At 37.9% G+C, this 14522-nt stretch overlaps 1 protein-coding gene across 1 annotated transcript in view; it reads right to left on the bottom strand.

Annotated features, from left to right (window-relative positions):
* Nucleotides 1-13813, bottom strand: part of Ipo5 (importin 5) — a 44229-nt gene extending 30416 nt beyond the window's left edge. Inside the window, exons 1-6 of the mRNA XM_027938863.2 lie at nt 13612-13813; nt 8041-8121; nt 5242-5434; nt 2398-2500; nt 1015-1111; nt 720-824 (exon numbers count right to left, since the gene is read on the bottom strand). Of these exons, the coding sequence (XP_027794664.1) occupies nt 720-824; nt 1015-1111; nt 2398-2500; nt 5242-5434; nt 8041-8121; nt 13612-13701 (669 nt within the window). The 5' untranslated portion in view covers nt 13702-13813. The remainder of the gene's footprint in view (nt 1-719; nt 825-1014; nt 1112-2397; nt 2501-5241; nt 5435-8040; nt 8122-13611) is intronic.
* Nucleotides 13814-14522: the final 709 nt, after the last annotated feature.

Genomic DNA, 14522 nt, shown 5'->3' with positions numbered 1-14522 from the left:
ATCCTCAGCATATTAAAAAAATATCTAAATAAAATAAAGGTATTGTGTCCATTAAGAACTATATATATATATATAATAGAGCAGTATTGCATGGTATTTGACTTACCAATGATACCGCCCGTTTAGCTACTGCATTTGTATATATCACTTAGAAATCACTTACTCCACCTTTGAATTTTAGTAATGTTTCAGCATTTTATATCTAGAAAAGTACACCATTTTATTATACATTACTTTTTATTTCCTTGTATTTAATTTTAGCCATATATTGGTATTTAAAAATATATATGAGTTTTACTTCTTATGCGTTTCATTTTAGGATAAAATATGGGAAGTAGCAAAAATCTGTCAAAACAACACAGTTTGGAGTTTTGAAAAGTTAAGAATCACTACTCTACCTTATCCAACATTATTTTGCTGATTTAGGCAGGAAGGTATCCTTAAAACATTAACTTGTCCTTTTGTACTAATAATGTAGTTTTAATAACAAACTACTTAATTTACAATGTACTCTTATAGGGACCAGTGTTACGATCCTGTAGTTTGATTTGTGATACTACCACTTACTACACTGTAAGACTTGTATGAGCATATAATAGGCAATGAATATTAACTTAATAAATGAACAAATATACCTCAAAACCCTGAAGAAAACTTGAAACTAATGAATATCAATATGGAATGTAATTATTGTTTATTCTATACTATTTGTTTTTTACCTGTAAGAATCCGGGTAACAAATCTGCAAAATGTTTGAACAGAGCAACATTATGCTCATTTGCAAGTATGAACGCAGCAGTAGCTCTAGCAGATAATGTCCTGATCTAAAATGAAGAGAGTAAAAGAGGACAAACATGAGAAACTTTTTTGATATATTCAAGGTCAAGTTTTTTTTTTTTTTTTAAGCTCAGGATGAAATTATTTTCAGTAAAACTAGCACTTACAATCTTCTAATACATAATTTCACAAGGTGGATTAACTTAGATGTTAAGTAATGGAATTGAAATCATTTACCGATGGATGTTCCTGATCTTGCATACACTGAACTAACATCCGTTTGATGACGTCTAAATAGTGCTGCTGCTGGTTCCCAAAAATTCCAGGGAAGTTCCTGAGAAATGATCCAAAAATACTCTTTAAAATTACATTTTATCCTTGTAAAGTGTGAGTAAGAGTCTCTAATGAACTGTTCACCTGGCTCAAAACATGCATTAATGTTTAGGCCAAATGTATACACGTGCTCTAAAGAATTCTCTTTCTGGGTTGAGTGAATGGAAGCAAACACAGCAAAAGCTTGAACTGGGCATACAGATTACTCAGCAGCCTATTTTCAGCCCATGCTTTATCTTTACCACTATGTCACAGCTGGAAACTGACCTGAAGCATAGGATGGGACAAGAGCAAAAGGTTTCAGATGGTAACTATAGTAATCATGCTTTCTGACCATCTGTTCCTAGTCTTAGTGACCCAGGGAATTCAAGATCTATTTTACTTTTAAATGTAGTAAACAAGTCAATTGAATGCTTTTCATTCTTTCTATAATCTGAATTACTTAAATAAGCAAAATATTGTGATATTTTAACAAACTTCTCTAAATAATATACAAAATAATATACACTTGACAACTGAAGTAGAAAATGATGACTAAAAACTATACATGTAATGGCTCACCTGAAAGTTACAAATCTAACATATACTAATCATTTTGGTGGGGGCGGTACCGTGGATTGAACTCAGGGGCACTTGACCACTCAGCCACATCCAGTCCTACTTTGTATATTATTCAGAGACCGGGTCTCACCAAGTTGCTTATGCCCTGCTTTTGCTAAGGCTGGCTTTAAACTTGGGATCCTCCTGCCTCAAACCCTTGAGGTGTTGGGATTACAGGCATGCACCACCGGACCTGGCACTAATCATACTTTAAACAGCAGAAAACAATGGGAACACTGTAGGACAAAAAATAATCACCTAATTCTAAACTTAAACCACATGTTCACACACACAGAAGTTTGTTAAAATATCACAGAAGACCCAGAAAACACACTGGGAATTCACTAGCACTCTCATTTTCTTTTTCAAGATACCAATATTAAAGTGGTTTTATAAAAGCTACAATTGGTAGTGTATTAACCTCCAAATAAAGGAAAAAAAGCCATTCAAGAAAAATTCTGGGATCCTAAGACAAAAAAGAAAACTGCAGAGTGAATGAAAAGCTTCATTCCCAACCTCCAATGTTGCTTTTAATTCAAATATAAAGCTTATATGAAGACCTAATTTTTATTCTAAGTCCTCAAACCAAAATTAGGCTAAAACAATCAATTAAAATGTGTTTTGGACTTTCATGACATTAAGCTAAAAATGACAATAACAGACATAAAACAAGATCAATGGATATACCAGAATATGTGAAGGGCAGCTTCCCGCAGTCCCATATTTTGAGAGCTTACTGAATCGAAAAGGAACTTCAAACCTTCAGGCCACTGGTTGTTGCCATCCTCATCTAAAAGGGGGAAAAAATCCATTTTGAAGCCAAACTTCAAAATATTAATGATGAATCCCTTTATTTCATAAGCCTCATTCAAAATATGTAATAGTATGTCACTTGTTCTGTATTTTTAAAAATACCAATAAAATTGTTTTCTTTAACCATAACAATGGTCAAAGATTAATTTAATATTAAAGGTATTTTTTTGTATAAAATATTAGGTTTATAATTTCTGTATATGGGTTACAAAAGCACAGAGTAACATTTTATATTTATTTATTCATTTTTGGTACCAGGGATTGAACAAGCAGGGACACTGAGTTACATCCCTGGCCCTTTTTATTTTGAGATGGGGGTCTCACTAAGTTGAGAATCCCAGGACTGAGAGAGGGTGTTCATACTTTTGTAGTTTTCAAGTGCTATAGGATAGTATCAATGTTTACTTTTTAACAAGAGTTAAAAATCTAAATTTTTGTGATACTTTGTAATAAAAATGAGTAGAACCACAAAAGCTATTGTGCCACTTATGAGACTCATTAGTTATATTGCCACAAAAACCTTAAGGGTTGACTAGGAGATTCAAGTCAGCCCGAACAATATAACAAGACCCCATTTCTTAAAATAATAATAATAAAAAAGTGTGTGTGTGGGGGTCCTTGGTGCATACCTATAATCCCAGTGACTCAAGACACTAAGGTAACAGGATCACAAGTTTAAAGCCAGTCCAGGCAACTTAGTGAGACCCCTTTTCAAAATAAAAATAAAATAGGCTAGGGCTACAGTATCAGTTGTAGAGTGCCCTTGTGTTCAATCCTCGGTAATACCCCCCCTCCCAAAAGCTGATTGTCAGTGTGATATTTGATCAGACAGTAAAATAAAATATACCCCATTTCCAGACCCTCAGGCATGCTAGGCAAGCCTTCTTTTACCACTGAGTTATATCCTTAGCCTTAATAAAATACCCTTTAAACTGCCCCTTCAGCATAAAACATAAAAGATTATACCTTAAAGGTGATAAAGATGTTTGCTTTTAAAAAAATTATTTGAAAATGTTTCCATTATTAAACAATTTTGAACAAGAAAGGTCACCTATAAACCTGTGCACCACACATTTAAAACCTGAAAAATGAATTATCTACTCTATTTAAAAATATTCTAAATTAAAGTTCAGTGGATTTTGAATTTATTTACTTGAAAAATAAAAATCTGAGCCAGCAGCAGTGGCACATTCCTGTAATTCTAGTAACTTGGGAGACTGAGACAGGAGGATCACAAATTTGAGGTCAGCCTTAATAACTTAGACCGTATCTCAAATTAACAACAGGTTGGGAATGTAGCTTGGTGGTAAAGTACTCCTGGGTTTAATCCCCAGGACATCCCCCACAAAAATCCAAAACATATTTCCTGCTGGTTTCTAAAAATTTGTAGATATCAGAAAAAATGATAATTTGCTAGTTGTTTGACAAAATTAAAAAATTAGTGTCATAATGTACACAAAGCACAATCAACAGTGTTATATTTTTGGGGGGGGATTGAATTCAGGGGCACTCAACCACTGAGCCACATCCCCAGGCTTAATTTGCATATTATTTACAGACACGGTCTTACTGGACTGCTTAGAGTAGTTACTGAGGATGTCTTTGAACTTTGGATCTTCCTGCCTCAACTTCCTGAGCCGCTGGGATTACAGGCGTACGCCACCATGCCTGGCTAATATTCTCCTATTTAACCCCTATTTCATGAGGTAATCCTCTTAATTATTAAAAATGCCATGTAGATGAATTCTGCTTGCAATCACAACTATGAATCCCTATTCAAAATTAATGTATGCAGCTGGGTGCAGTGGCACATGCATATGATCCCAGCAGCTTGGGAGGCTAAGGCAGGAGGATTGCGAGTTCAAAGCTAGTCTCGGCAACAGCGAAGCACTAAGCAACAGTGAGACCTTGTCTCTAAGAAAAATACAAAATATGGTTGGGGATGTGGCTTAGTGGTTGAGTGTCCCTAAGTTCAATTCCCAAAACCAAAAAAAAAAAAAAAGTATGGGTTGAGGGTGTAGCTTAGTGACAGAGCATGTACTCAGAATGCACACATAAAATATATATAGTAGTACATATGTATATGATTTATCACTATACTTTTATAGTTGCAAAAGCCCCTGGAGTTCACGGATTTCAACTTCAATTGGCAAATTTTTAAAACATTAATTATTTTCTTTAATAATTCTGGTGATTGAACTCAGGACCTTGTATATGCTAGGGCAAGTTCTCTATCACTGAGCTACATCCCCAGCCCTTTTTAAAAAAATATTATTTTATAGGTCCTTTGAAAATTTCATAATTTGAGACAGGGTCTCATTAAGTTGCCTAGACTGGCCTTGAACTTTTGCCAATTGGTAAGCTTAAATTACAAAGTACTTTATACCAGGAGTTAGCCTGTGCTTCCAAAACTTCACAGATTAAAGAGGAAAATATAATTGGCAACTTTCAAGCAAATTACAAAACTATATTTTCATATGGATGTTAAATACCAATAGGTAATACCAACAGGACTAGATTTTTTAAGTACTTATAATTTTTGGCTGTAATTGAATAATCTATAATCATATTCATTTTGAATAGAATAAACCATACTTGTACTGAGAATCTTCTTCCCCAAGATTCCAATAGAGAAAAAAAAAAAAAAAGAAAAAAAAGGGAGGGAGGTAATATTCCTTTTTCTCTGTAACATAATTATACATGTACTTGCATACACACCTATTAAATTCCTGGCCAATTCTGCAGCAATGTCACAAATTTTTTTCCTCATGCTAGACTGTGTTTCCATCTGAATAATCATCAGTAGTTCACTCTTGATGGCAGTCTGAACATCTGATGGAAGAGTTGGATAGACTTCATCAAATGCAGAGGACAAAAGACGTCTTAGGAGAACCGCAGCCATTTGTCTAGCCTTTAAATAGATAATAGTGTTATAACTTCATATCTTACTAGAGAAAATATTTTCAACAGATTCACTCTACCATTGATGTATTTCACTATCCTATTTTTATAATTTATTCACAAAGCATCTTTATTTTTTAAAAAGTAAAACATATAATAAAACTCTTTCGAATCACATTAGTATGTATAGAAAATGCCATACCACAAGACATTTTACTTACAAGTGAGAGAAACTCCTAAGCACATTAGAATTCAGTAGGAACAATTTTGCTGTGATAAACTCTATAATTCATATTTTTAATACATTACTTAGGGGAAATACCTTAAACTGTAAACCCTCTTTCCTAACTCTTTATCTGGTTCTCATTCTAGAACAAAAAAGTATTTTTTCCTACCTTAGCTTTAGGCTTTCAGACTATCTTGTTATATAACCACTCTTTTTCATTAGGGTTTTAGAAAATCTGCTATGAAATCCATTTATCTTTATGATTCTTTGCTTTGCTAAGTTGCTAAGACTGGCTTTGTTCGAGATTCTCCTATCTCAGCCTCCTGAATCACTGGGAATATATGCATGTGCCACTGTGCCCGGCTCCCATTTTTAAATCTATGAAATATATTTAAGTTTGGGGTTTTCTATATAACATTCCCCGAGATTATCAAATGGAAGATTGCAAACAGAAGGCTGGATTGGGCAATTTAGCAAGACCCCCCTCTCCAAATTAAAAAAAAAAAAAAAAGGCAAGGATGTAGTTCAGAGGCAAGATGTTCCTGAGGAGGCTGAGGCAGAAGGATCTCTAAGTTGAAAATCAGCCTCAGCAACTTAAGTGAGACCCTGTCTCAAAATCAAAATTTAAAAATGGGCTGGGGATGTGGCTCAGCGGTAAAGTGTCCCTGAATCAAATCCCTGACACCAAAATAAATAAATATTATCCTTTCAAACCAATAAATCATTGAGAATATCAAACCGAAATCTTTCCTGCTTTCATTTTTTTCAGATCATTACTGCTTATTATCACTATACTTTGGGACTGTGATCAACAAAAAAAGGTAAGCTATACAAATAAAAACTTGCCAGTTGTCTCTCTTGTGCTTTTCAATAAGAAATCCTTTTGTTGTGCAATGTATGGTAGGTAGCAAACTTAAAAAACTTAATATATGCTCTAGAAAGAATTCAAAGCAGTTAAAATTCTCATAGATGGGGTTAAAAATCAAGTTTAATTCTTGTACCTCCTTAAAGACTATGAAGCCATAATCAAATGAAGTTAATTAATACTCATCATCTGGTTCTAAATCTTTTTTTTTTGAGAGAGAATTTTTTAATATTTATTTATTTTTTTTAGTTATCGGCGGACACAACATCTTTGTTTGTATGTGGTGCTGAGGATCGAACCTGGGCCGCATGCATGCCAGGCGAGTGTGCTACTGCTTGAGCCACATCCCCAGCCCCTCATCTGGTTCTAAATCAAATTAAGATTAAGAAAAAGTTTAATACAAGTTTTAAAAAGGAAATAATTTTCATATTATTCTTGGCTTTAAAATTTGTTTAGGAATATAACTTGCATTAATCTCTCAATGATCAAAACAGCCATTTGTTTAACTGCTAGACGTTTACCTTTTATATGCTTCTTCATATCTGGTATTCATTTGAGTTACAGATAAAAAATGTTACTAAGGTAAAGAAGCACCATTTGTCATCTATTTAAAGAAAAACTTGGGCATTGTCATACTGCTTTCTAAGTGCTATGACAATATGAAATTGCCAGTGTGAACTGAGTGGAAGAAATCAGGAGAAACATAAAAGTTTAAGTACAACTCCATTTCCATCAAATATTACTATAAGCATATACAGTGTGACTTCTGGCAAAATCTTATTCTATAAACTCTAAATGCAATGCTTTATAGGCAAGATAAGTTTTCTAGAGTTGAGTTCTTCAACACCTTTTTTCAAAGTAAAGCGATAGTCAATGACACTCAATACTTACAGGGTATTACCTGAATAAAGAAAAAAATCAAATACACTAAATGCAAAGGAAGAATAGTAAGAAAACTATAAAATCCTAATACTTAAATAGCCTTGTTTTATCATAAGGAAAAAGGAGACTTAAAATTCAAGCAAACATTAATTTAGCATACTAGGTAACTTGCTAAAAAAAAACAACCCATAATTTCAAAAGATTCTAGAAAGTGTCTCTGTTCCAAACCATCTTGCTAAAGATTCATCTAGACAGGATTATAATCATAAATTTTTATGGATAAAATATATATTTCAAAATATTTGTAACATTAAAATATTGAATGAATATCCTCCTTTAGAATGAAGCTTCAATGAAAAGAATTTTTATAGATTAGAAATCACTTCAATTTTAAAACTTAATTATTTATAAAGCCATTAAATTTTACCTACCCTAGACATATCATCTTATTTGGAAAAAAGGAAATACTCATACAATAGGTAGTGCTTTAAAAACTCACATCACAATTTGTAGGTAGCTCTTAGCCAAAAAGTTCAAAGTTTAAGTAAAATGTAATAATAAATAATTCTCATTATCCTCTCCTGACAATCATCCTAATCAATGTTTAGTAAGAATTTAATATTCTCAAATATTAAGGTAGTACCTCCTCAGCAGCTGTTGTATTTCTGATGGCTTGTAAGAGGAACGTGATCTTTGACTGACCTGGGATATTTTCATAGGTTTCCTACATGGAAAAAAAATTAAAGGTTAGAATATAAAGTCAGAAAAGTTTGTAACTCAGAAATGAAATGAGAAATGGGAAGCACCCATGCATAAGCCCTCTGGGTCTAGTGTCAACAATTTCTATTGTGACATGAAAATATACTTTGAGTAGGTTATGAAAGAGGATATCCATTTACATATTCTTTTCTACCTAGCTTTCTTAATACATGTTTCTAAGGTGTCTGTATATTTTCTTACCTTGGGCTCCCTGGTTAATACATTAGAGAGTGAAAATACTGTAGAAAATGATTTAAGGTATTCTGCTGAAAAATAAGTGCTCAACTTAACATTATCTTATATTCTGGGGAATGACTTATAAACATTTGTTAGACTAAATGATATAGAATTAGTTTAAATCACTACTACTTAAGCAGCACCAGATATATACCTCAGATTAAGCAAATCAAAGAAAGGAAAGTGTTCAAATTCTTTATGCTATGTTTTCTTTCAAGCAAGGATTATATTAAAACTATATTATATACATAAATAAATGGTTACATTTAAGAGAAATTCGGTCAAGAGATTTTTATAACATTTCTAGATCTATTAAAAAGTTTTGTGCCTCAGAATAATTTCCTCTTTGTTAATAATATAAAATCAGAAGAAATTAAATAAGGAAGCAGGTATCAATTAGAAGATTGTCAATATGGATCAAAAAACAAGTCCCAACTATATGCTGGTCATAAAGTAAGTTGAAGGGAATATAGATTCTTGTGTGTGTTCAAAAATTCTAACACTAGGGGGGTTAGAAATCAACTACTTGGAAATCAATTTAAGAATATTTGGAATATTTCCCCTTAAAAATCTTCTTAGTACATAAATAATAAATATCATCCACTATCATTCTATTTCCTTTAAGGGTCTAATGTAGTTAACAAATTTTTTTTAGCCATCTAAGTTCAAAGACCTTGCCTGCTCTCTAACATCGCACTTTTATAATCACCTGGCTTCTATGGACAAAAGCAACGAGATGAACAAGGCTACTTAGAATCCAGGGTTACCTCATACCTTTTAAGTGGTAGATGGCATCCCTGAGATATTGATAGAATCAAAGCTTATACCTTACATGACTTGCCAAGATCGAAGATAACAAATGACAGACAGAACTCTGGTCTTCTAAGGCCAACCATACCCTAAATATCTCTGGCACTGAAGGCTCTGAGTTTCATCCCTGGAGGTTCACTCTACTTAACAGCACAGTTCTATTTATGCAGTGCTACGGTTTTCAAACTTCCCAAACCTATCTCTAAGGAAGATCTTCTGATAACCTCAAGTTCTACTCTAATTAAAAGTACACAGGATTAAAACAATGCTGAAAACTGTGCCAAAAAGCATTCATGGCTGAGAAGATGGTCTGAATTTATTTATTCCAAAATGAGATAATTTATGCAAAGATATTCAAAAGCTGATTGCAAAAATGAATATGTAACTTGAAATATTTCAATTAATTTTTCCAAAGCAACTAGAAAAGCAGTAAAACATCTTCATTTAAACAGTCTCTCACGGGGAGCTGGGGATATGGCTCTTGCCTATCATGCATGAGGCCCTGGGTTCAATCCTCAGCACCTCAGCACCACCACCACCAAAAAAGAAAAAAAGTCTCTTACAGTAAAATAAAAATCTCTTTTAATTCCTTGCATGTGGCATAGCCCCAGATACACTGTAAATGCAATAAATGGCTTACGCTTAAATTTCCAGTTTTCTAAATAGTTTTTAAAAAACAAAATCTTCACTAAGCTATCAATCACTTTCAGAAAACCTGCTAACAATTTTGAGGATCTCTGTATCTCTATCCTTGTTCAGGTAGAACAAGGATATTGATGTGATTATGCCAATTCCAGTAAAGACTTATAAACATGACATCAAATACTCAATACAATCCCATAATAGATTGTGGTAGTAGTGTTTAGCATGTATGAGTGGCATCTAATTCCTGAGGTTCTCACCATTGCATACAGCCTTAAAGTCTCAGCCTAAATAGGCAAATTTTGTAAGGGCAGAGATGGTATATCTCTAGTACATCAGAATACAGCAATTGCTATAAAGAATATTTCTAAGACTGTGCCTAGCACTAATCTAGATCGGTTCAGTAAATGTTACCAATGTGGTGATAAATTTTAATTTCATTTGATTCTACCACAAAGTCCAAATTTCATCTCCCTACTTCTCTGCCCACAAAGGAAAAATGCTAGTAAGTATTCTTCTCACTCATTCCATAAATATTTATGATGAGCCTACCTTGTGTGAGAAGATGGAAGAACAAACTACTTTTACCTCTTAAAACATCTTGGTCCCTCAACAATCAGGTGTATTTTTCAATATTATTCTCCTTAATCCGAATGATTAATGTCTACATTATAATCAATGAGGAGTCATATAAACCCCATGCATATAATTAATAAAATACTTAAGCTAACATTATATAAAAATGTCCAGTCATGAATACTGTTGACAGTCAACTGGGAACTACTTGTCAATTGTTTATTCCGGCAAATTATTGTATTTTGATACTTGAAGACATTCAGATAATTTCTTCAAGTATGGGAAACATTTTCTGTAAAGTTAAAAAAGAAAAATCTTTGCAGGTTTTTTTTTTTTTTGGAGGGGGGGGGGTACTGGGTATTAAACCCGGGGGTGTTTAACCAGTGAGCCACATCCCAGCCCTTTTTGAGACAGGGTCTTGCTAAGTTGTTAGCGGCCTCACTAAATTGCTGATACTGGCTTTGAATTTGAGATCCTCCTGCCTCAGCCTCCTGGTCACTGGGATTACAGGTATACACCATGGTACCTGGCTTCTTGCAGACATTTTAAAAGTAGAAATAAAATATAAAGCCTATCAAATAGCTTATACAATAGGAGAAATTTCAAAACTTATGTTTTGCAGCCCTTCATCGAAATATAACAATAAAATCTTTTATTGTGTTTGGTTTTATATTTGAATACAAATCATTTTAGTCAACAAATTGGTATGTACGTACCAACTAAGTATTTTTATTTTAACCAAGTAAATTACGAAGATATTTACTAAGTACAAGCCAATTCACTTCAAGGGAAATATTTCTACATTTGCTTTATCATATTTGATGCTGAAATTTATTTAGATTACTCATAAAAGGCTTATTTCATAAGGCAAAGAAAAGGGAGGCAGGTACTGAGATGTCCTTATATGCAGTCAATTTCTCTCAAATACTTTCCTAAGTAGCTCTATTCACAGACCAAGTTAGTACTAATTATATGACACTAAGAGGCTTGCTCCTAGCATTTACTTTTTTGACAAATTAAGAAAATTCTGTATCTCAATACTTACTCCACATACAAATATATTCTCAGGATATTAAAAAATAATAAAAAATAAAAATGTAGTATCTAGATGTTTTCACTAGCAATAGAGAGACTAACAGTACTTATTTCCAATTGTTCTTTATGAGAAAATGTGCTGAATGCTGCTAACTACCCCCAAAGTGATGTAAGTGATAAAAAGATTTACAACAGGCACCAATTGGAATTCAAGCTGAACCAGACACTGGTATTTAGTTCAATAGAAGAGAGATTCCCCACTAGGCTTGACAATAGAGACTTAAGCAAGTGGAGGAAAGAGGGAGAATTAAACTAGCTTACTAATTACACTGCTGTTCTGCTTTGTAACACATGGAAATTTCTATTATCGGTTAGGATTAAGAATTTACTTTGGTGAAAAATCATCTCTGAAGTTTGTAGAAAGCATCAACATGTTTTTTAGGATCATCATATCTTGAGAACAAAATTGATGTAACATATGCATATTACTTCTAAATACAAATGCTACTTTTAAGTATTCTAAAAGTAATCCCACCCCCCAAGTATGCAAAGACAGGCTTACAGGTTAACACACATATAGCACTATTATTAAGAACAGAACATAAAAACCATAATTATCCATTCATAGGGGGCTGTTTATATAGATAATACACCTTTGTCTATATAATGAAGTCTCTAGCTGCTTAAAAAAACTCTTCAGTGGTAACATGAAATACAATGGGTGAAAATCCAAGCTGCAAAATAATGCGTGTATTGTAATCCCATTCAAGTAAAAAATGAATGTATACACCTATGTTTGTAAACACACATTTTCAAGGAAGATCCAGAACACACTTGAAGAATGGGTTAAAAACTATCTGTGTCGTTTGAATTTTTACCCTGAACATCTCTCACATGCACAATGAACAAAAATTTATTAGGACAAAGTTAACAGTTTTAAAGTGTTTTTTTTTTTTTCATACAAAAGTGAATTTCCAGTATATTAACTTCACTTATTACTAAACCATTAAGTATGATGTGTAAATCCTACCCCATTGAAAGCACATATTAACAACATTGTCGTTTGTTTAAAAGACAACTCTCAACTCTTCAGGCCAGTTTGGGGGAAAAAAAATACACACACACACATATGTAAAAATAAATAAAGACCCTCCTCCCTCAATTTCCTTATCTATATGTAAAGTAAGTGTTGGCTCTGTAAAAGTATCTCAAAAATCCCTCCGTGAATCTTATAAAAATCTTCAATCACATGGTTGCAAAGAACTCCACGAATAATCAAGTTTGAGGGTCGACTGGAAAGTTTCTCCCTTTCCTCCAAGTATCTCCTACAAGCCCAGGTCTGGGCACTGACAATGTCTTCTACGGAACGAGCGTGTCTTACTGCTTGCTAGTCCGCAGGTGTATTTCAAATAATGTCCCTTGAACTATATCCGAGAGAAGGGAGAGAGATGCAGATTAGAACTAAAGAAACGGAGACTCCAACCTACGGTGCTGGCCCAGTTGGACAACGGAAGTCCGGTGCATGCCACTTAGGAGACCGCCAATCTCCAGAGATCAATGAAAAGCGGTCTGCGGGCGCGCAGGGCACGGAGGGGCCGCTCAGGAAGCAACCCCGAAGGCAACTTCTCAGGACTGGGCTGCGTGGCCGGGGCAGCGGCTCCTGACGTGACTAGACCCCGGGGCTGAATGGGAAGAAGCGAGGGAGCGAAGGCAGGACTGGGAGGGAGCAAGAGCAAGGCAGGAGAGGAGCGAGGTGCGGGTCCGGGTGGCCCGGGGGCTGGGCTGGGCGCCGAGCGGACCCGGAGAGCGGGAGGCCGGGGCGCGGCGGCCCGCCAAGTTGCGGCCGGGCCCGGCCCGCCGGCGGCCCACCCCCTCGGCGCGGCCGCTCCACACTGGGCGGAGGCGGCGTGTCAGGCGCGGCCGCACGTGTGCGCGGGGCGGCGGGAGGCAACCGGCGCCGGCGCCGCGGCTGCAAGGGCCGGAAGGGCCCGGGGCGCGGCGGGAGCCGCGGGCCGCCTCACACGTGGGCTGCGGCCGCCGCCCGCCCGCCGGCCGGCCCGGCCTGCGCGGCGTCGCGGAGTGGCCGAGGCCCGGCGTCCGGGAAGGGGCGGCGCGCCGGCCGGGGCCCGGGGACCGGGTCGGAGAGCTCGCTTACCTCCGCCTGTTTCCGGACCACATTGTCGGGGCTGAGCAGGTTTCCCAGGAGCAGGTAGAACTGTTGCTGCTCCGCCGCGGCCGCCGCCATTGCGCTAGGCGTGAGAAAGAGAAGGAGGGAGGGGAGACAGGAGCCGTGAGGCGTGCTGGCGGGCCGGCGGGAGGGGCGGGGGCGGGCCCAGCGCGGGGACCGGCACCAGAGGCGGCTCGGGGCTGGGGGGCCTGGCGGGAAAGGGCGGGGCAAAGGGGAAAGGGGAGGACAGGGCGGGGCCTCGCGCCCTTTCACCCCGCCGCGGCCGCTGGAGCCGGCGCCTCATTGGCCTGGGGGACGGGGGGCGGGGCTGAGGCCGCCTCCTCGGGGGCCGCGCCGATTGGCCACGCTCCCTGCAGTGCCGTCACTGGCCGCGCGCGGCGGGCCGCCGGCTGAGCTGTTGGGGGGCGGCCGACGGCTTAGCCTCCCTCCTGGGGCTAAGGCCGGAGCTGAGACTGAGGCTAGAGCCGGGTCCCGGACTCGACCAGAGTCGAGTCGCAAGGGCGGGAAGCGGGAGGAGTCGGCGGGCAAGCCTGGCAGCGGCGAGGGGCCAGAGGCCCGGCTGGGGAGGAGGGGCCGGCTCCTGAGCGCGGGAGATTTCGGCGCCGCCGGCTGGCGGGCCTCCTCCCTGTCTGCCCCCAGCCCCTCCCCGCAGCTCGGCGAACGGGCCCAACCCTCTGGGTCCCTCGCCCCCAGGATTCCTAGCCGCGACCCCCCGATAAGGGAGCCCTTCGTGGCACACTTCCCCTTAAAGTTCCCCCACTCCTCCGACGCCTCCTGTGTCAGACCCTCCGGTCTCCCCCGGGGCCATGACTCAGGCCGCCCCTTCCTCCCGCGCGCTCACCAGTGACTCACGCCCTGGGCTTGCCCGGAAGAGGGGT

This window comes from Marmota flaviventris, chromosome 4, assembly GCF_047511675.1.
Source record: "Marmota flaviventris isolate mMarFla1 chromosome 4, mMarFla1.hap1, whole genome shotgun sequence".
NCBI lineage: Eukaryota > Metazoa > Chordata > Mammalia > Rodentia > Sciuridae > Marmota > Marmota flaviventris.
Note: the sequence above shows the minus strand (reverse complement) of the source record. Positions and strands in the feature narration are given on the sequence as shown.